A 21815-nucleotide genomic window follows, 5' to 3' on the forward strand; every position below is an offset into this window, starting at 1 on the left:
ATTTATTAATTTTAATATTTGCAAGACTTGCTCTGTAAGATGCTCAAAAAAACACTTAGCAAATAAGAAAAATAGGCTTAATTATTCTGCTACACCAGAGCACGCTCCAAATGTGGATTTTTAGAGAAAGGAAGACAGAAGACTTTCTGAGCAAAACAACAGAATCTAGCATTTACAAGGTACAGTGAGTGTCTGCCACCAATCCAGTCTATTCTGCAGACACGCATAGGGCCACATCCCCCATCACTGTTTTCTGGCGATGTGGCTGGAGATGGGATTAACAGCACCAAGCAAGGCTCCATCCCTTGCTCTGTCCGTCGGCTGTAGCATCCTGGTAGCCTGCTTTTCTTACACAGGTGCTGCCCTGAACTCATGAATGTAATGTAATGTGATGTGATCATAGCCTGTGATTGGAGCAGGTTGATAGCTCCTGGGAAGATTCTGTCTGCTGTCTATACTGATGGATTGTAAGAGTATTGTCTCTTGTGCACTGTGCACAAGGTAAAGTGATGCTGGGCTAGACGGCAGAGCTTTTAAGTGCTGCTCCCAGCTTGGAGCTTTCTGGTGAACTCCCAGAACACATTTTTTGTTTGGGGAGTTCACAGAAATTCCCATGAGACAGAGGGGAAAGCAAATTTATTTTTAAACCTTCTCATAATTGGTAGCTGAAAATCTCTCAGTGTCCTCTCACGGTAGGTAACACGGCCAGCTTGGCCTTACTCGTGCTGCTACAGAGACTGATGAAAAAATGGTTATCTCAGCTACAGCCTTACTTTCACTTAATACCTTGACACTAAGCTTACTGGAAAAACTGCTTTCATAAGATAGGTCCTGATCAACAAATACTCTGCACAGAATCTTGATAGTTATTTTCAGAATGTTTGGGCTCAGGTTGCTTTGACCTTAGTTTTGTCAATAATTCCTGCCCCTTTCCAACCCTACTACATGAGAAGGAGCAGGTTTTGTTCTCTGGTCACTGTTGTCCTGGATTGCAAAGCAAGAAATTTGGGAAAATAGCACTCAGCCATACAACTGGGAGCTAAGATCCTTGAGGAACTGAACTACAAGTACTGGAATATCTTTCCTAAGGTGAAGACAAGCTTCAAACCTAGACATTAACAAATCTTGCCTAACAGCAGCTTCCAAAAAATCATTCAAAGATATTTGAAACTGTGTGGTCCAGCACAGTTGAAGTTGAGTCCAAATGGCATAGCTACACAGTGAACTTGACTGATACTGTACTGAGCCAGTACAGAGACCTCAAACAAGAGAAAGTTAAGCCAAAGAATAGCTCTGTCCAGGTTCAGCTTCTGGAAGCAGATCACCATAGTATGAGCTGAGTGAAGAGAGTACTAAGAAGTAGGGTACAAGAACAGGTGGTTGGAAGATCACAGCAGCACCTGGAACGGTTTTACACCCGTCAAGGTATGGGCACCAAAAGGAGCATGGCTAAACAGACAGAAGGCTGAGGTGCTCCCAGAGCAACAAAGACCTTCCAGAGGACATCCTGGCTATGGAAAATTACTTCTGCATCCAGGTGACTGAAAATGCTAGCTAGTTATGTGTGACCATAACGGCTACTAATGGTTTCTATTTTCTTCCAAGACTAAGTCCTAATTTCAAAGTAGATCAAGATCCTTTTGATACAGCCATAGGAGAAAATAAAATAAAAAAAAAAAAAAACAACAAAAAAAAACAGATATTCACTGACTTCTTAGCCTGCCATTGGTCAGAAAGAGCCAGGCCTACTCCATCCTCACCCCTACACAAAATTCACATGGGGAACCACTTGTCTACAGTACCTGCAAAACAAAAAAATTCTCAAGGATTATGCCCTAAAGAAATCACTGAGGTTATCATCAGCCAGTCTGAATGAAGTGTGTTTAATAGCAATCTCAAAAAAAATTATACAAAAATGAGCAGGCTCTATATCTCTATATACACCAAAAATGAAGATTTTCACTGAAATAGTTTGTCTTATAAACCATCTTGGGCATCTTGAGTGAAAAGACCTGAAGATAAGCAAAAAACACTCTGAAATGCATTTTTAAAGTTTGTGGTAGACCAGGAACTAAGCTTCAGAAAGCAACAATCTGGATTCAGAAACCAAAGCATAAGAATAAACCTGTTCAAACATATAAGGAAAGAATGCAGACGATGAGATCACTGGAAGCTTCCAGGTTTTTTCCTGTGAAAACCGAAGATAATCCAAATTGAACAGAGAGAGTACATGCACCTTGAACACCTTCCCTTCTTCCATATATATTGTATAGCCCAAGGCACTGGAGGCAGCTGTGAACACAAAATGCAATTTTATCGAGGAGCTGTCACTTTAGCCATCCTAGCAGCTGGTAACCTCAGGGCAGCACCTTTCCACTGTCTCAGGGGCCACCTTCTGCCTTGCCTGTGTGGCGGAGCTCTAGGTCATTGTTTATGCAGGTCCTTCAACTAGTCAATGCAGTTGTGTTTAAAATACAGGAGAGCATGAGAGCTTGAACAGCAGAGAGAGTGCTAGAGGAAATGAAAAGGAAAAATTTAGTTTACTGTGACTGAGGAAGCAGGACTTTCTGCACCTTACATACTGCTGCACGGGCTAAGATATACCTCTAGTCTGAAAATAGGAATTCCAATTACAAAAATACACATCTCAGAGACTTTGCTGTCATGCCAACAGATTTCAGATTCTACATAAATTCTGAATTGACTTTGAGGCTTACTGCATATGATACCAAGGCTTTGGTAACACAGACATAGTTAACGTGGTAATGTTTCCTTCTCTTACCATTGCATGGACTTTTCATGATTGCTGCTAGCCAATGCAAAACATTCTACTTCCTCTTACCTTGGTCTCTCCCTGAGTTGTTCTCATTTGCATACAGACTGGATGTGCACTAGACTTGTTTACAGTAATTAGCACAACAGGCACCCTGACTGGAGCCTCTGAACCTCAGATAACACAAACAATGCATCCGCAAGCGCCAAGTGGAATGCTCCACTCCCAGTTGTTATTTCTCTGAAACGTGGACCTCATATTTGCTTCCCACGTCTAATTAATATTTGTCTAATGTCCATGGTACAACCATGGACATTGTAGCCTCTTTGAGGCTACATTTAGAGTTCTTTCTCAACTGGAGTTTGAAAATAACTGTAATACATTTCAGTGACACTAGAGGGAAGCCAAAATGTTTCAACAACCCTCTAAAAATAAAACTCGCAGCCCTAAACACAAAGTTAAGAAACAAAAAAAAATCTTTAGCATGGTATAGAAAATACCGGTCATACTTACTCTATGTAAAGATGCCAAAAAGGTTATTCATTTACAGCACAACTTTGGATTTTTTCATTGGCAGTCTGCATGCTGTTAGGCTCCACACCGTTCCCTCTGGGTGTTTCCTTGGTGACGCTATGAGCCTGGCTGCTTTCACAGTTGTAATGCATCTCCAACAGTGAAAGTTGCTAAAGCGCACTGTAAATACGGGTGGTTAAAGTCCGTGTGTTTTCTTCCTTATTTGCTGCTTCTGATACAAGCCCTGGTAATTTCTATTCTGCTCATCAGTTGTGTGGTTTTGTGTTTTGTTCAGCATCCATCACATTACTAAGGCTGTCCAAATGTCCCGTTCACCCACTCCATCTGTCTGTTTGCAAGCATTACAGGAAAGGCTCCTTTCACCCAGGATGCTGAGGTAAGACAGATGTAAATGTGGTCAGAGCAAATGGTTTACATTCCTGCTCTGAGCTGCAGTGATCAGGCGCAGGGCTGTGTTAGGGTACCCCAAAAAGCGCTAGCCATATCTTCAACCAACTTCCCCTTACATTCCCTTTTCCCCTCTTTCAACTTCTTACACTTCACTACCCACACTTCCTCCCATACAAGCACCTTTCAACACTAACTGTCTGATTTCAGTGGCCTGACATCCTTACAGGGTGTTCGATATGGGTGCTCTGGTAATTTCTAGCCAGGTGGAAATTCTGTTAGATCAGTACATTTGTTACCCACAGCATACTGCTGTTTCTCATCCTGCTGTCTTTTTTAAAAACGACGCAAAGGGTTAACCATCGGCACACATACCTTAACGTATCTGTTTATCTTCACTCCCCAGCTAGAGGGGGGAACAAAACAAAACAAAAAAACAACATTTGATATACAAAATAAGCTGATGGTAACACAATGCCAAAAATAGCTTATTATGTTAAGTGCAAGGGAGAAAAGCCTTGATATAAAGCTTGATTGCAACAACATTTCAATTTACCAGTTTAAATACAAGACTTGCATTAAAATATTTCTTGAGATACATCTCTTGCTCTCTAAGGTGATTCTTTTTTTTAAATTTATATACACATATCCAGTTGTAACACTTGACAGTAGTCTTATGAAGCATTCAAAGAGCATAACTTGATAAGTACACGCTGTAGATATGAATGGTTAATGTCTATGATTTCCTCCTTCAAGGATTTATAACATTATGTCGAGTACTAGCCTCAGACAGGTGACCAGCCACCTGATGCAGTGTAATACCCCCAAGCCCTTCCCTGAGGTCCCACAGTCCAAGCCTCCAATGCTCACTGGATCCAGATGGTGTTGCCTCTTTCTGGTCTGCGAGGCTCTACTGTAAGTTCTCCAAAAGTGGAGAAAAACTGCTCCATTTCCTTCTGCAGCATGTCATTCCTCTTCTCTGCATCTTCTTTGGCCCGTTCTGCATTACGCATTTTGATTTCTACCATTGTGAACTTCTTCCGCTCTTGATCCAGCTCTTCGTGTAGGGCCATCAATTCAGTCTCCAAGGTGAGATTTCTCTGCTCCAAGCTGCAGAAACCGAAATAAAAGCAAACAGCTCCTGAACAGCACTCCTTCCATTCACTTGTGCAGAAATGCACACCACCACAAACTCATGCATTTGCCTTTTCAATTACAAAGCTTATATTGAATTTCCAAGAGGTGTATCTACAAACTATGTCTTCATCAATGATCCCTTCCCATATGGCACTCTCTCCTCCATAGCTCGTTTAGAAAATGCATGATGGCAGCCACTGGTTACAGTGCACAGTGGCAAACAGCTTCATGTAATTCTCCAGCAAATAGCTTAAGTAAGCCTTTTACTTCTGGAAGTGTTGACTCCCAGCTCCCACTGTAGTTGCACTAATTTAATGTAAAAGGTCAGAGTAACTCCCCGAATGCCTTTATTTTGCAACTCAGGTTTGTCAGTTGATTTATCTACTGTATCGGTATTTACGAATACAGATTGACAATTCAAAAACCAAACAAAAAACCCTGCAATCAACCTGGCTTGTTTGTTGTCCTAAAAAGTTACCCTACTTTTGATCTATTTATCACTATATCTACCCTAGCGACCTTGTGTTTGAGAAGACTGTGCACTGCCTGTACAAAAAGACATGGCTCCCCCATGTCTTCTCTAACAGGCCTGAGCTTTGAAGGAAAGACTCAGGCAAAGCAGCAGTGCAGAAATGGGACTGTGAGCAGAGGTAACTCCCAGATGTAGCACTGTCTGACTAGGGACAGGGACTCTGGAGAGAGTTTAGAACAGTCTCCCAGTCCCAAAACTTACACGTGGAGTAATGCAAGACTGATTTCACTGAAAGGTGATGCACCTCACTTGCACCTCGGTCTCTGGAGGACAGACACTGAGTAATGAAATCATTGCAAGAGCCTACTGATTTTGTCAGTCAGATTCCACACAAACTCCTAAGGTTCTGGCTTTATTTCTGGTGCAGTGTAGTGTTTTGCAACAGAGGCAAACAGTTGCTCTGAAACAAACCCAATTGGATCATGATACCAGAAAAGCAATTCCATATGCCAGCAAACTCAGTGCAGAGCATGCAGTGATTGCAGCTAGTGCAGGTTTTTAGCAACCCGTAAGAGAGGGCACCTCTTTTCTCTGCAAGAGCCGATCAGATGGCAGAGCCAAACCATCTTACCTCTTTAACCTTGTCTCATACTCTAGTTTTTGCTTGGCCATCTCTTGCTTCAAGCTGGACACCAGGCTGTGGAGAGCACTGTGATTGTTAGTACTGTTGGCCACAAATGTTTCGCTGTTGTCACTGCTGCTGGTGGCCCGGCTGCTGTGGCCCCCCACGCTCCTTCGGTCACTTTTGTTCTCATAGTCACCCGGGTTGGAGAGGTCTTCATTTGGTGGTCCATCCAGCACAGAGTCTTCAAAGTTACCCGCAAAGAAGTCCTGCTCTGGGCAGGTGGTGGTGGATGAACGACAGGAGGTGGAGTGCTCGGGGAGGGATATTTCACAAGACGACGTTGACCAGGTAGCACTGTCCACGCTCTGTTTGTCGTCAGAGTTCACCATAGAGAACTGCTGGTGGACGTTGTCATAGGTGGAGAGCCTGTTGTGCTGACCCGACTCACTGACTGAATCCTTTTGCTTGTTGTCCCTCAGCGTGACATAGCCATTGGGTGCCCAGCCCGCGGCCCGGTTGCTGAGGGTGGTGGTGAGCCCGTCAGTGCTAGAAACACCCATCCGCACACCGCCGTTCTGCATGCTCTGTGTGCCCATCTTAGTCACCGCTCCTTTCAGGGATGACGTTCTCCTGCTCTGCAGGGTGCAGTTGGGTAAGGTCTGGCTCTTCTCCTGGCCCTCCACAGAGCTGCTGAATGACCCGTTGGTGACTATGCCACTGCCTTTATTAAAAGCGGGATTTTTTTTCACCATGAGCGGTGGGCTTCTGGTGACATCTAATTTCTGGATGCTGTTCCTGGGGCTATTTGTCTTGCTGCCTGGCTGAGCAGTCGGAGATTCATTGTCCACGCTTCCCCTTTGGGGAGACTCAGGTTTATCCCAGGAGCAGCGCCTCACTGCTGTCTCCTTGGTGTTGTTATTCTCTTTGTTCTGCAGCTGCCCCATGATTGCTTTCTTTGGCATTTCATTGTTATTGTTGCACACCTCAGGTCCCATCTCAGGGTCTGCGTCCTTGGGAAACAGCTCTTCATGCTTGCTTATCATCACTGACATCAGCTGCTGGACTACTACCGTACCTGAAAGAAGGCACCAAGCACGTGGTTATTAATGACCTGTTTTATTTAGAGCATGAATGCACTTTATGGGTCAAATTCCACAAATACTTAGCAAAAAATCAATTTACACAAACATTTACTTAGTATGTCCATCTGTATGACACTCTGAATCTATACAACATGCCTGAAATTCATCTGGCCAGCAGGCCAGATGAGCACCACCTCTTCTTTCCATCAAAACAAGCCAGCACACCTCACAGACCCCCAAACAACCACAATTTTTGCAAAGGAGCTATTACTGTGCCAGTTATTGCATCCCAAGAAAACCACAGAAGGAGATAATGAGTAGTAAAGAATAATGCCATTATAAGTGATGTGTTTCAATGTGGAAATCGCTTAAAACCAAAGTCCCATTTTGGCCAAGCACTTTCATGTAGTAGATTAACAGAAAGGCGGCAGGCGTGGGATTCACATTGCTGCAACACAGAAGATTCAGTCTTCTGGAGCAAAACCGCAATAATGTGATGGAGTTTATTTCATGTGAATGCCTTTAACCAGTATGCAGTGAGACTAGATGCAAGCAGGAGACTGTCACGTTATGGCATGGTAAGGAACTTATATAGAACCACAGCTTGCTACTTGCTTTAATAAATGACTGCATCTCCAATAACCCCTTGCTGTGCACACCACTTGGCTGCACTGCAGTTTACATGCTACCGTTTATAACTGGACTTGGGATAATAAAGACGTGCAACTGTTATTTCTTTAAACTGAACCTCGTTAAGGACTATTAAGAATCTTTCAGGAACAAGGTCAAGGTAGTCAGAACCATCCCATTTTTAAACTCCTGCAGAGCTTTCAGAGGTAGGCCGTGCTCTTTTAATCAGTCGTTTCCCACTGTGTAATATCAACTGCTTTGGAATACTTGGAATATCTTTATAACCTAGCCTTTTAAAATAAAACTACTAAGAGACAAATCAGGCAGGTACTTGAAAACAGTTTTTTAGTGTTTTTGTGTGTTTGTTTGCTAAGGCAAAATCATGCATTAAAGGAATCATGCAGCAGGAAAATTCACTTAGTAATTCCCCTGGCAGGTGTAGCTGTATTCCTTCAGAACACAGCTGCACTGTTCAATGTGCAGTCTCTCTTAAAAGTTCCTGTACATTTAACTAAGGAGAAGTCATAAATCTGTTTAAGTAAAGCTGTTTCTCATGAGTAAAAAAAAAATAAAATGTATTTCCCTTCAGTGAGTATAGTAACCATGCCATCTTCTACAGCAGCCACCACCATTTTAGGCTGTTGAGAAGCAGGATGGAGAAATTTCTTCAGTCATTGCAAAAACAGTATTTTGTTTCCACCCACTTAAAACATCTTTCTTGCTCAAACTTAAACAAAAAACTCCTCTCAGCAGCCAGTTCCGAAAAAATACAGAACCAGAAGATACCTTTTTTTTTTCCAATTATTAAATGAGTGGCTAACTCCTTTTCCTATCCCAATGGGATTTCCCATCTCCCATGGGGAGATGATGTAAGATGCCTAAACTAGGGCTTCAAGGACACTGTGAAGCTTATCTCTGCACCCCAATGTCTGATGGTCATGATGGATTTGAGAGAAGTATCTACAGAAACAAAGGGTAAGCCACAAACGCAATTTTAAGGGTACTTGGAGCTGCAAAGATTGATGATACTCATGCACAGTCACAGCAAATGTGCATGTAAATTGGACACCTGCCCTTGCAAAGCCTTTTGAGTCAATTGCATGATCAAACCATTCCCTGTGACAATGAGAACCCAGACATGACAGTGCAGATGGCAACTAAAAACCCTTTCCAAATTAGAAAGCTTTCTGGCTTGTTTAAGCTACTGTTCAGAATACTGTTCAGCTGCCCTGGGTAGTCACCACTTTTGTTACATGATTTGGAAACACCATGTTTCTGTCTTCAGCAACACAGTTGTTGTGTTGACAAATGGAAGGAGGAGGAAATACAGGACCCCAGAAGAAAGAAAGAAAAATAAAAGAAGTAAATAAACAAAGTCTATGGGGAATTATTACATCTGGAAAGAGGAAAATCTTCAAATTCAAAGAAAAAAATAAATCCACACACTCACAAATAAACCAATCACAAACTACCTTTTTGAATTTTGGTAAAACTGTCAGTGCAAGGTCAGTGTACAGCCCTAATTTCTGAGAAAGTTAAGCAAATCGTAAATACTAAGAAACTAGTGGTTGGAGGGAGAAAAGGCACCATGTAATTTATGGAGAATGAAAACCATAAGGTTTAAAAAAAAATCTTACTGTGACAGTGATATTAGTTCTAATGACAGCAAAACGTTACAGCTAGACACTGCTGTAAATAACAGAATGCAGCCATTTGATCACTGTTGTGTAAGAAGGCGTGCAATACTTCTCTGCCTTCTGGGGGTTTCTACATGGGTCACTGCAGTATGAACTTGCACCAACTTTATCCTTAAAAACTGCAGGTGAAATATTAACTGCACCTCTGCTACATGTGCTGAATAAGAACATGCCGTATCTGTAGCAAGTGTTTAGAGGAAAAGTACATTTTTAATTAAGTTGCCAAGGCAGCAGAATTTAATGCAAAATCTGTTTGCAATGCTGTAAATGTCAGTCACTTTTACAGTATCTTGCAAGATTTAACCCAGCAGTTCCTTCACATTGAAGAACACTGTGTCTGTAGAGACAAATATATAGAATTTACTGTTCATACAGCACAGACTGGTATGTACTGTTTGTAAATCTAAAGATATCCCTTCTTTCTACCTTGGGTTATTTACAGTCAACTCACCCTCCATGATAGTCAAAGGATCTTCCACTTTAGGGCGAAGGATGTTGGGGCCAAAAACAGTAGCCAGATTCTGCACGCTCATTTTGTTTACACCTGAATAAGACTGGACTTCATCAAGGAATCTGTGTGAAAGAAAAATGCCTTTGAGGAACATTTAAAAAGGGAGGAAAGAAAAACAATCACAATGTATGAAAGTTTCTTAACACTGTTGAAGTATTCCGTTCCATATCCTCATGGAATGTCACGAAAGCTCAAGGCTATTCTCCTCAGCTTCTTAATTTTTTTAAAAAATTATACATCAATAAAAAAAAAAATCTCACTCTGAACTAACTTTAAGATAACTCTCTTGAAGATGGTGACTTTCTCCAGCATATTCATTCAATCAATTATTTGACTCATAAAATATCTTCAAAATGCAAACAACTAATTAATTTTTATAATGGTTTGTTTATACTAATTTTCTCTTTTTTTTTTTTTTTTTTGAATGTTGGGAACTTCCTTTAAGTTCACAAATTGCAACTCTTGAAGACTTGTTTTTAAGATCTTATATGTTTCCACACAACTATTCTACCAGATGTGTGCAGTTTTCAATGACACCATGCTTCAGGAGTGCAGAGCTAAGGCCAGTAACTGTAGCTAGAAATGGGAAAACCAGGGTCCTATGAAGCAGACGGTATATATTTACTTCTGCCTTTCTTATATTCTTGCAGGAGTACTTACCTACAGATGTATTTCAGTAGATTATAATTGACAGCTGGCAGGCTCTTTACTTGCTTCACCAATTCTTTCAGGCCCTATATATGCGGTTTAAAACACAGTGGGGAGGCAGAGTTTTCTTAGTATTTTGCTACAGAGACTGAGAAAATGTCAGCAATTCCAATTACAAGACAATAAACACATCACTGAAACTGCAGTAGTAAGACAAATGCTATATACGTTACCATTGGAAACGGCTTGTAGAACTCATTTTGAGGTGAGACGGCTATATTCTGCTAACAAGGATTAACTCTGGATAAAAATGCATACATATATAACTGACTTGGTTTCATCTCATCTTGCCCTCTGCCTTCACTCTTTCTTATTTTGACCAGCAGCTCCATTCCTCCTCCTTATGATAAGAAGGCTGAGGCTTCGAGGAACAGTTCTGGTTTGAATTAGTTGGTGTTTTCAGATGACAAACTATATATATATATATATATATATATATGAACTTAGTTCTGGTCCATACTAGAATCAGACTAATAAACAGCTATTCCAGTTTGTGCCCACCTTGGGAATGTGATGAGCAGAACTGCACACAGTAATTTCTGTGCTCTGTGGAAACAGCCCCTGGCTATGGTCCTTGCCAACCAGCGTCTTTAAACTCTTGTTCAGTATGGTGTTTTGGTGCTTTGCCAACATCCATGGGGTCTGAATTACAGCACGTTATGAACAAAATGCCATTCAAGATGGACAGACCACAACAGCACGAGTTTGCTACTTGTAGGCTAAGAAAAAACGCACAGCTCTTTCCTTTAACAGTGACTACTCTTTTAACTTCTATATGGAGAAAGATGAACTGAAAACCTAGTCAGTTTTACAGCTGGATTGCTAAGCCACTAAAAACAGGATTGAAAAGGCTCATTTTCTGTAGTGCTGATTACTGCACACTGCCAGTACCAACTCCAGCACCACAAGGCCACTGTGATTTGATTTTTGATTTCAAAATATAATTGTGAAAATGCTTCACAGCATAGTTGCAAACCAACTACAAAAATACACTCTCAAGTAAACTAGTATCAAATGAATGAAAATATAAGAATGAATATCACTGCATAAAACATGCAGTGGCAAACTGCAGCACTGTCAGGTGCCTTTACGTTGGAGCTATCGGTAGTTAAAGACATAAAAAACAGATGCAAAGCAGATAGCCGCAACTTAAACCAAGCTCTGAGGATCCCCTGCCATAACTTGTGCAAAGAGCAAGTAAAATCAAACCAGCTGAAACTTCTGCTCCCACCTTTTGCAAGCTGCTGACCCTGAGCTGTAAAGGCTAGCCAAGCACCCAGCCTGCATTCAGAGGGTTTAAGAGATCAGGACCAGAGAAGATGGTTTCCAAAGACCTTTCTTCCCCCCATCCCATTAGAGGGGAGCAATTACCACCTCTGCTTTTGGCAGGCATTAAATGAAGGCTCAGAAAAGAGAGGGCCCCTCAGAAAGGAGGGACTCATACTCCTCTCAGTTAATTGGGCCGGATGGGATCCACCCGAGGGTATTGAGAGATCTGGCGGAAGAGCTGGCCGAGCCGCTTTCCACCATTTATCGGCAGTCCTGGCTATCGGGGGAGGTCCCAGGCGGCTAGCAAATGTGACGCCCATCTACAAGAAGGGCTGGAGAGTGGACCTGGAAAACTGTAGGCCTGTCAGTCTGACTTCGGTGCCGGGGAACCTCATGGAGCAGATTATCTTGAGTGTCATCACGCGGCACATGCAGGGCAACCAGGCAATCAGGCCCAGTCAGCATGGGTTTATGAAAGGCAGGTCCTGCTTGACAAACCTGATCTCCTTCTGTGACAAAGTGACATGCTTAGTGGATGAGGAACAGGCTGTGTATGTGGTCTACCTTGACTTCAGTAAGGCTTTTGACACCGTTTCCCACAGCATTCTCCTCAAGAAACTGGCTGCTCATGGCTTGGACTGGCGTACGCTTCGTTGGGTTAAAATCTGGCTGGATAGCTGGGCCCAAAGAATCGTGGTGAATGGAGTTAAATCCAGTTGGAGGCCAGTTACTAGGGCTCAGTACTAGGGCCAGTTCTCTTCAGTATCTTTATCAATGATCTGGATGAGTGATCTGATCGAGTGCACCCTCAGTAAGTTTGCAAATGACAGACACCAAGTTAGGTGCATGTGTCGGTCTGCTCGAGGGTAGGAAGGCTCTGCAGAAGGATCTGGATAGGCTGGACCGATGGGCTGAGGCCAACTGTATGAGGTTCAACAAGGCCAAGTGCCGGGTCCTGCACCTGGGGCACAACAACCCCAAGCAGCGCTACAGGCTGGGAGATGAGTGGCTGGAAAGCTGCCTGGCAGAGAAGGACCTGGGAGTCTTGGTCAATAGTTGGCTGAATATGAGCCAGCAGTGTGCTCAGGTGGCCAAGAAGGCCAACGGCATCCTGGCTTGCATAAGAAACAGCGTGGCCAGCAGGGCTAGGGAGGTGATTGTCCCCCTGTACTCCTCTCTGGTGAGGCCACACCTCGAGTACTGTGTTCAGTTTTGGGCCCTCACTACAGGAAGAACATCAAGGTGCTCGAGCGAGTCCAGAGAAGGGCAACGAAACTGGTGAGGGGTCTGGAGAACAAGTCTTACGAGGAGCAGCTGAGGGAGCTGGGGTTGTTCAGCCTGGAGAAGAGGAGGCTCAGGGGCGACCTCATCGCTCTCTACAGTTACCTTAAAGGAGGCTGTAGAGAGGTGGGGGTTGGTCTGTTCTCCCACGTGCCTGGTGACAGGACGAGGGGGAATGGGCTAAAGTTGTGCCAGGGGATGTTTAGGTTGGATATTAGGAAGAACTTCTTTACCGAAAGGGTTGTTAGGCATTGGAATGGGCTGCCCAGGGAAGTGGTTGAGTCTCCATCCCTGGAGGTCTTTAAAAGACATTTAGATGTAGAGCTTAGTGATATGGTTTAGCAAAGGACTTGTTAGTGTTGGGTCAGAGGTTGGACTTGGTGATCTTGGAGGTCTCTTCCAACCTAGATGATTCTGTGATTCTGTGGAAGGGTCCAGTTCTAGCAGTATTTGAAATGTCAAAATGCAATTAAACAGAAAGAATAACCTTAGAAAGTTAGAGGAAAAGACTGCAATCAAAAGAATGAGCCTATTTATATTTACTTGGAAGAAAAAATGTCTGGCTGACTTGAATACCGATAAACACACAGAACAATGTAAAATCAAGCACTTAATTTCATTTAGTACTTCTTCAGACTAATATACAGTACCCTATGCCACTGCAGGGCACATAGATGAACAAAATAGGGATTCTATCACATACTATGTTATGCAAATGTAAAGAAATTTTGGAAGGTGGCCTACTTTAGACATCTTTATGATGCCTTCTGATTCAATGATAGGCAATGAATAGATTCCTTTGGTCTATAAGCAAAAGTTAGTAAAATGTATCATCTTCAAATGCTTAGAAGAAATGTGTCATCCTAAAATGCTTACCCCTCATTTTTTCGCAAGAGTTGAACAGCAGCTCCTAAAACTCGAGCTCTTACAGTTCAGGATAATGATCCATTGAAAGAAAACAAAGTGTCTTCCATGCAAGCTGGAAGTTATTGACCACAGTGATGTTCATTTGAACTGGTTTTGGTGACATGGAATAAACACAGCAAAGGGTATGTTGTGTTTTAATTCAGACTTCCAAACACATTGATAGCAACAACTTTCATACAAAGATGGTGTCAATTAGTTCAAGCACACCTTAAATTATGATAGGTAATCAGCACCTTGTCTCTTTCTCAAAATTGTAACAGGTTATAACACGCTAGCCTTTTAATTCATCATACTACTCAAAGTGCAAACTCACCGTTTCTTCCTCCTTGCTGAGCATTTTGGCACAGGAAAGAAAATCTTCATATTTTGCATATGGTATGACTGGCTCTGGGAGTTCCCTTAGGTACAACTTCAGCAGCGATGCCACCGTGTGCACATCTGTATTGCTGTTGGGTTGGAATACAGTAGGTCCTCAGTGTGAACCAGGAGAATGCAAATTACAGGCCAAAAGCTACTTAACATTTTGATTGTCATCCCAGATTTTACTGTCAGCATTATATATATTTATAGATCATATCTGTGATCTGGTTTTAGTTTTATTGTCTTGTAAAGAACTTAGAAGGGTACCTGCAAACAAGAGTCCATCAACTCTGTCAATGTATTATTATAAATAATTACAAATTGGGCCCAATTTGCAGACATAGGTGTTGAGATCCCAGCTGTCATTTACAGGCATCTCACACCAATCATGCAAAGTCTGGCTTAACTGCAAGACGCACTTCATTCTGACCCAAGGCAGCAGCCAGGCATTATATTTACACAGTGGGGATTATTCTCCTAGCAGAGGTGGCTCTAGCTCCCAAAAGATCCCCAGCATGTCTCAGTTCCACTGTATCACTGCCTCCTTTGATAGGACCATTAAGCAAGCAAGCAACTTCTAAAGACCATATATTCTGTGTGTTCAGTCCAAACTTCATCTGAATTACAGGTCTTTTCCTGGCATGCGTTTTCTTCCTGTGGGCTCCCACAAAAAGACTACTCTGCCTTTCAGCTGTACCAGAAGAGAAACAGAAAACATGGATATGCTCTGTACACACAATGGTAAATCCTCGAGAAACGAATTTTAGCTCCATCCTATACAGAATAAGACAAACCACTGCAAGTTGCTCGAATTCAGAACATGTCTGAATGCTAGAACGACAACTAACATTTTAGGGCTGAGGGTCAAAGAGCTGATATAACATATGCTTTGTTGCAATTCCATTTATGGAAATTTAAGTTCTTTTTGGATATATCTAATAGCATTCTAGGCTCATTAGCAGGTGTGCTAAAAGTAAGAAGACAGGACAAAGAACAAAACCACAGGTTAGGTATGCAATAAAACTTCCTTAAATCTTTCCATAGCATGTAAGATAACATCGGGGTAACTTAGGAGTGCTTCTGTGAAAAGAAAAGTATAGAAATAGATAAAAAAACACAAATTTGTGTGAAGAAATCTCTCTTTTGTTACTTCCAACTCCTCTGAATTTAACTACTCGGTCATTTCTTAAAATCCTTCCTTACTGGAATGTTCTACATGCTTTCCCTGGTTCAGGTAAGAAGTTGTGCTGCAAGCTGATACCCTTCCTTCTGACTTCTGAAGAGTTTGAAAAACAGATACTGAATTACACTGCCTTCATTCATAAGAAATAAGTAATGCACAGACATTTCTATGATGCACATCACCGTATATTTTCTTTTTTTCTTTGAGGACTCCATACTTAGAACTTTTTAACATTTGCAGTCTCACAGAGGGAACCACTGGTATCTGATGCACTTAATGATTAACATACCTCTAGCAAAGCTTATTTGGGAATGATCTCTATTAAAACTAGAATGGCTTTTACTAAGTTAAATCTTAACAACAATGATGGGAACAACCTTAGATTAACATGCTATGGTATGTGCAATCTAAGTCAAAACAGAAGAAGAGCAGTGATAAGCACTGTATACATGTAAATGTTAACTACCACCACCACCCGCAAGAAATAAATTCCCAGAAAACAATGCTATTTCAACCATGAAAAATTGCCAGCCAAAATTCCAAAACATGTATCAAAGTGCTTTCTTCAGAAAAATTATAAATAAAGCATTAACTCAAATCTGCATTTTTTAAAGAAGGTGCAAATTCTAATCCCTAGGTTGCAACCCTGGGCTGCAGGCCTAGCCAGGCGTGGATCTAAACTGAGAATCCTGTGTTATTCGCCCTTCTTGGATGCATATCAAACATGTAAGAAACAGTATTATACACGAAACTAGACATAGCTGAACTATTTTATGAGATTTCAAATGCTAGCTCAGATTTGGCATTTATCCTTTGCCTTGTACCTTTCCCCAGTCCAGATGCAAACTAAAAACCTCTTCTTGACATCTTGACAAGCAAAATTCATTACCAACCACACAGCTCGGAGTCTTAAAACACAGATCCTTTTCTCCTCTGAGGTACTTGCTTACATGTCTTTTTGTTGCTTTTAGTCCTGGTGTTCAGAGCACACAGATGGCATGCATGTCCCAGCAGTTGTCACTATTCATCCTTGCCCAAGATGCAGATCATCCATAGAGCTCTTGAGTTTCATAAGTTTGTTGGTGTATCAGGAAAGCAAAAAGCAAGTACAGAGGGAAATACATTTGCTATTCAGACTGTGAAGGAGAGCAGCAGTTGCAGAGAGCAGATGAGAACTGGCAGCTTTAATACAGTGCCCTACACTGCAGCATGAAAGGGAAGGTAACACAGGCTGTGAATCTGCGAAGAATTGAACTCCAATTGCTCTGCATTTTTGGTCTTTCTCAAGATTCTTCTTATTATTTATCTTTAGCAAACAGGGTAACTTCCCAGGCCTTGCTGAAGAGCTGAATCATATCTTTCCAGGGATTATTTGCATTAAACTACAGAGGTCCTTTGAAAATACAAGATTCAAACAGAGTAAGAAAAATTACCAAAGAACTATCAAAAACTGATCCATAGGTCTCCCAGAAGAAGCAACAGCATCTTCTTTCTATTGCCAGAACCACGCTTTGGGTAGTACCTAAGTATAACTTCCACACCAGTCCCTTAGTGTGAAGTAAAATACTTGCTCCTTGAGGGCACAGCTGATGGGGGGAAAAAAAGGGGTCGGGTGGGAAACAACAAGAAAAGCAGTCCAACACTGTGCAGTTTATGAACTTTCACATTTCAGTATTCAGTACTGGCAGAGTAATGCTCTGGGCTCAGTTGTGCACTAAAAACTTAGGCTCTCCTGCAGGGGAACTGAGAGAGAAATGGAAAGGCAGGATGCCAAGGAGAGAAGAAAAAAAAATAATAGGAAGACTTGTATACTCAAACCAATGTCCTGAAATACATGCTGTATCTGAGTCTACAGCAAGGTGCTTTCTGAGCTGGGGTAAGAAACCCAAGTCCCAGTTTAGCAGACGGGGACATATTTGCAATCTTTTAAATTAATGCTGGCCTTGTACTGACAGAACGCTGAGGCAATACCGCAGACTGCCACAGGATGGTGCGATTACAAAATAAGATGGTTGAGTTAGATTTTCCCCTGAACTGTACTGAAGCACTGCTTGGGACTTAATCTATGCAGAAAATACCATGCATATGTTGGCAGTATAAACAAACACATATGTATACACACATCCTGCCTGTGAATCTTTTTAAAAGAGCTCGATTTTTTAAATTCTATTTAAGTGGTAGTTAGAAGCAAGCAACTTTCTTCTTTCATTGTTACATATTGATATAAAAATGTCAAATAATGCAACTAGAAGAGCATTTCATATAGTTTCAGTATGTTTAGACCTTTCAATCTAGTATTAGTTTTTCACCCACTGTTTTAAAATGCAGAGGTAAACTTAAAAACATCAGACTACAGCTTGAATCCATCTGCTTTTTAGGTGTTTCAACCCACAAATACCCTCAAGCCAACTTCAGCCACAGAGGACAGCTGTGAGTTTCAAAGGAGTTTTCAACTCCAAGCTCTCTTAAGGATCAGGAGCACTTATTTCCATTTCCTGTTTACAGCACTGTATGTTGTATCCACAGTCTAAGTCAGCCATCAGTATTTACATACCTGCCTTCAGGGCATTTGTGTAATCAGTACTCCATGGATCTTTTCAGGGCCTGTGCAGGGCCTTTTCCTCAGGGACTTTTTCCAGCTACAACTGATCAGTTTAAGAAAAGACAGTATTGCCCTCTTCAGTCTTGGCCTTGCTTACATCCTAGAACCATTACAGCTACAGACACTTAATAATTATACCTATCTTGACACTTCTTTTGCAGTGTGGCATCGTAATATCAAAATGTTTAATGATTATACATTCATAATGAACATGATTAAAAGTATTTATTAACAAGTTTTGAAGTACAGAATGTCAGTTCCAGCAGAAAATCCTCCTTATTCTAAATTGGAACAATCCTCATTAATTGAGGCAAACTCTTCCAAGTGGAGAATGAATGATTACAACCCTGAAATGGGAATGACGAAGCACAAAGTTGAAAATGGAATGCAACACAAAAAGCAGCAGCAAGCTGAGAGACAGTCCATTTCAGCATCTTGTGTTAGGCTGAGAAAGATTACTTACCCACTAAAACGTTAATACTGCTTTACTGTTGATGCTTTCGATGGAGCATCCCCCACCCCAGCACTGTCCATGCAAAGGCATTACAAATGCACACGCACCACAGCCTCCCTGTAGTCATCAGGACACATGTCTTCGAAGCACCATTCGTCCAGACTTTGCCATTGGTATCCCTCATGGCAGAGCTGTTTTGACAGCGTTTGCCTTTGTGATACCACAGACGCTGTGGAAGTGGTTGTCAGACGGATTACACTGCCTGGGGATTTTCACCCTCTCCACCATAAACAAAAATTGCTGAAGCCCAGCAGGTCACCAGAAATCCCCGCATAACCCTCACTCTCAGACAAGCGCACAGCATGTTCAGAGAGCTGGAGTCAGTGCTTCAGCACACAAAGCCAACAAGCTCCTCATAAACTTTCAGAGAGGAAATAGAGCAGGGTCACATTACAAAAAGATAAATGCTACACCAAAAATAGCTCTGGACCACGATGACACATACACAGTTTGCAAAAAGAACAAACAGTAGGAAACAACAAGCTGTGAGGCTCTAATTAAATTCAGGAGTTCTGGTAATAAAATGAAGGAGAACAGTACGAACAGTTTGTGTATCAGTACATCCCTGAATTACTGGAATTGCATCTCTGTCCTTTAAAATATGTCACAGATCTTAGTCCTGCAAACAGAGACTCTGTCATCAACATATCCTGAACCCATCCCAACACCTGGTGGCTGTGTCCCTGCTTAGCTGCATTCAGGTCTTGTAGAGAAGCTCTCCTGGACCAGTATAGATGTCTTCCTGACACAGGAGGATGAGTTTGCAACTGGCTGCCAGTCTGCAGACAGCACATAATGCTAGAGTCCATGATAAACCAGTGCTGAAATACTGCAAGTGAGCAGCATCAAGGAGTATTACAAACATGAATAACTCTTTACTGAGAGAATGAGAGCGCTGCTACTGTTGAGGAACCAGCACTCACAGGATGGCCAGGCAAAGCCTGTGTTCAGTAATGTTAAGGTGACTCAGGAGCGATGCAACCGTTGTTGGAGTCAGGCTTTGGGCCAGAAATGCAAAGGTCAGGTCAATGCATAACATAATTGGTTGAACACCCTGTGCAATTTTTGTCCCCTTGTGTAGATACCTTCACTTTCCTGTATAATGTACATACAGTACAAGCAGTAGAGTGCATAATCTAAGTGCCAGCTGAAATCTTGCCTACAACTTGTGAAACATGCATCAAAGCCTTTACCATCTTAGGCCCTGAGCTCTGTTCTCCTCTCCTTGCTGCCACAAGAGCCTGGCTCTACTTTAAGTAAACTTCATAGAATCACCCAAATTATTTAGGTTGGAAAGGACGTCCAGAGGTCATCTAGTCCAACCCCTGCTCAAAACAAGACCAGTTATGGCAGGTTGCTTAGTGCCTCATCTACTTGACTTCTGAGTATCTCCAAGGATGGGGACTGTAAAAACTCTCTGAGCGCCTCTTCCACTGTCCGGTCACACTCTTGCTGGAGGAAAAAAAAAAAAAAAAAAAAGAATCCCAATATATAATCAGAATTTCTCATGTTTCAGCTTAGCAGGTAGGATTTATTTAGAATAGTTCAGTTGGAAGGGATCTACAAAAATCATCATGTCTACTGATCTCTTTTCTTAATCTTCTATTGAGACAGAAAAAAACGAAACACACACATTCTGCTCTTTCGTCCTTGTGCTATGTTTGAGAATCCATGCTACCTCCCAAGGACCCATTCAGGAGAGCAAGCACTGCAAGGAATACTAAAGATTGAAAGACTATTTCCAAGTTAGACATCCACTTCAGGAGTTATAACAGGAGCCAATTCATTCTAAAGCCTGATGCGTCAAGAAGAGCAATGAAGACAGCAATTTAGGACAGCAAGAGACAGACTTTGTGGAAGGACATAAAAAATTACTCACGAAATATAGATCATTAAAAAGAGGTGGTGGGTGCTTTCTGAGGCCTAAAAAACAGATGGGTTCCTATCAGGAAACAATTAGCTGCCTCCAGCCAACATGCTGCCAAAATATCTAATCATTGCTAGGTTGTTCAAAAAGACTGGTACGTTTATGCAGAGATTTTGCAGGCATTCTACAAATATATAAAACTGGGTAAACCCCACAAGTAATTACCTCTTCTTGTTTATTGGAAGAGAAAGCCACAAATCTGGCAAGCCTTATTATATAAGGATGTTCTAAAACACTCCACATGCTTACAAAATGTCATCCTTTCTTAAAAACTTGCCATTGGTAGTGGAAAATGCCTTTTCTTACCTTCTTAAATTACAGCCCCACAGCAACAAGTGAAAAGCAGGTATCTTCACTAAGGTTAAGGAGCAACTCCATTTCCGAAACTGAAATTCATGCAAAGCAACTACAAATTCTTGCTCACTGCCAATAACCAAAACCACACACTCCTACAGCAGGACACCAATTAAACTGATTTAATGACCCTTGCATCACACTAGAATATCTTTGTTAACGTGTATTTAATTGCTAGATTAGGTCTCTTAACTCATGCCATATGCAGAGGTAATTTCTGCTAGCTGGGTAGGAAGAGGGCCAGGGTTAGAACAGACTTGGAAGTGGCTCCAGATGCACAAGTGATGAGCAGGGTGTCATTTGTGAGGATCAGGGAAGGAAGCCTGGAACACCACAGGCACAAACGGATGGGAATTTACACAAGCCTAAGGCCATTTGTGTTGGCAGGAACTGGCTTTCTAGTAAAAACTTCATTTCACATAAGTGCTTTGTGTAGGGATTACTGTGTTTTTCCCCTAGGAAAGGAATAAAGCCCCATTCTTGTGGGGAACTGTTTCTAAACAACTTCTTACATAGAGGATTGTATTTGGAAAATAAAGAAAATTCTTAACTAGTGATATCCAAGTCCATGTCTACCTGTAGCCCTCACAGTGCCAGTGCACAGTGCACCCCCAAAAAGACAGCTCCCACTGCATGAGACTGTAAAGGGAATTAGGCTGGCTTCCTAGATAGATTACTAAGCGCCAAGGCCTGTGCAGTGCCTAGAAGAGTGGTCCTTTCCTCTGCATCGCAGACCTCTGCTGGGGTTGGGGGGGGATGCTGCCTAGCAGCAAGGAATGCCTTAATGATAATTAAAGGAACAACAAACAAAGGTTTGTCTTGTTCTCTTCCAGAACATCTTT

General features: G+C 41.9%; 1 protein-coding gene across 11 annotated transcripts in view; it reads right to left on the bottom strand.

Moving 5' to 3' along the window:
* Positions 1-4066: 4066 nt before the first annotated feature.
* Positions 4067-21815, bottom strand: part of ARHGAP24 (Rho GTPase activating protein 24) — a 188323-nt gene continuing 170574 nt past the window's right edge. For all 11 annotated transcript variants that reach the window (XM_013190528.3, XM_048074525.2, XM_066996637.1 and 8 more), the window contains 5 exons: positions 14347-14479; positions 10509-10582; positions 9789-9910; positions 5935-7003; positions 4067-4804 (listed from right to left, as the gene is read on the bottom strand). In XM_013190528.3, the coding sequence (XP_013045982.3) occupies positions 4561-4804; positions 5935-7003; positions 9789-9910; positions 10509-10582; positions 14347-14479 (1642 nt within the window). In that variant the 3' untranslated portion in view covers positions 4067-4560. The remainder of the gene's footprint in view (positions 4805-5934; positions 7004-9788; positions 9911-10508; positions 10583-14346; positions 14480-21815) is intronic.

The sequence above is a fragment of the Anser cygnoides genome, chromosome 4, assembly GCF_040182565.1.
Source record: "Anser cygnoides isolate HZ-2024a breed goose chromosome 4, Taihu_goose_T2T_genome, whole genome shotgun sequence".
NCBI classification, from domain to species: domain Eukaryota; kingdom Metazoa; phylum Chordata; class Aves; order Anseriformes; family Anatidae; genus Anser; species Anser cygnoides.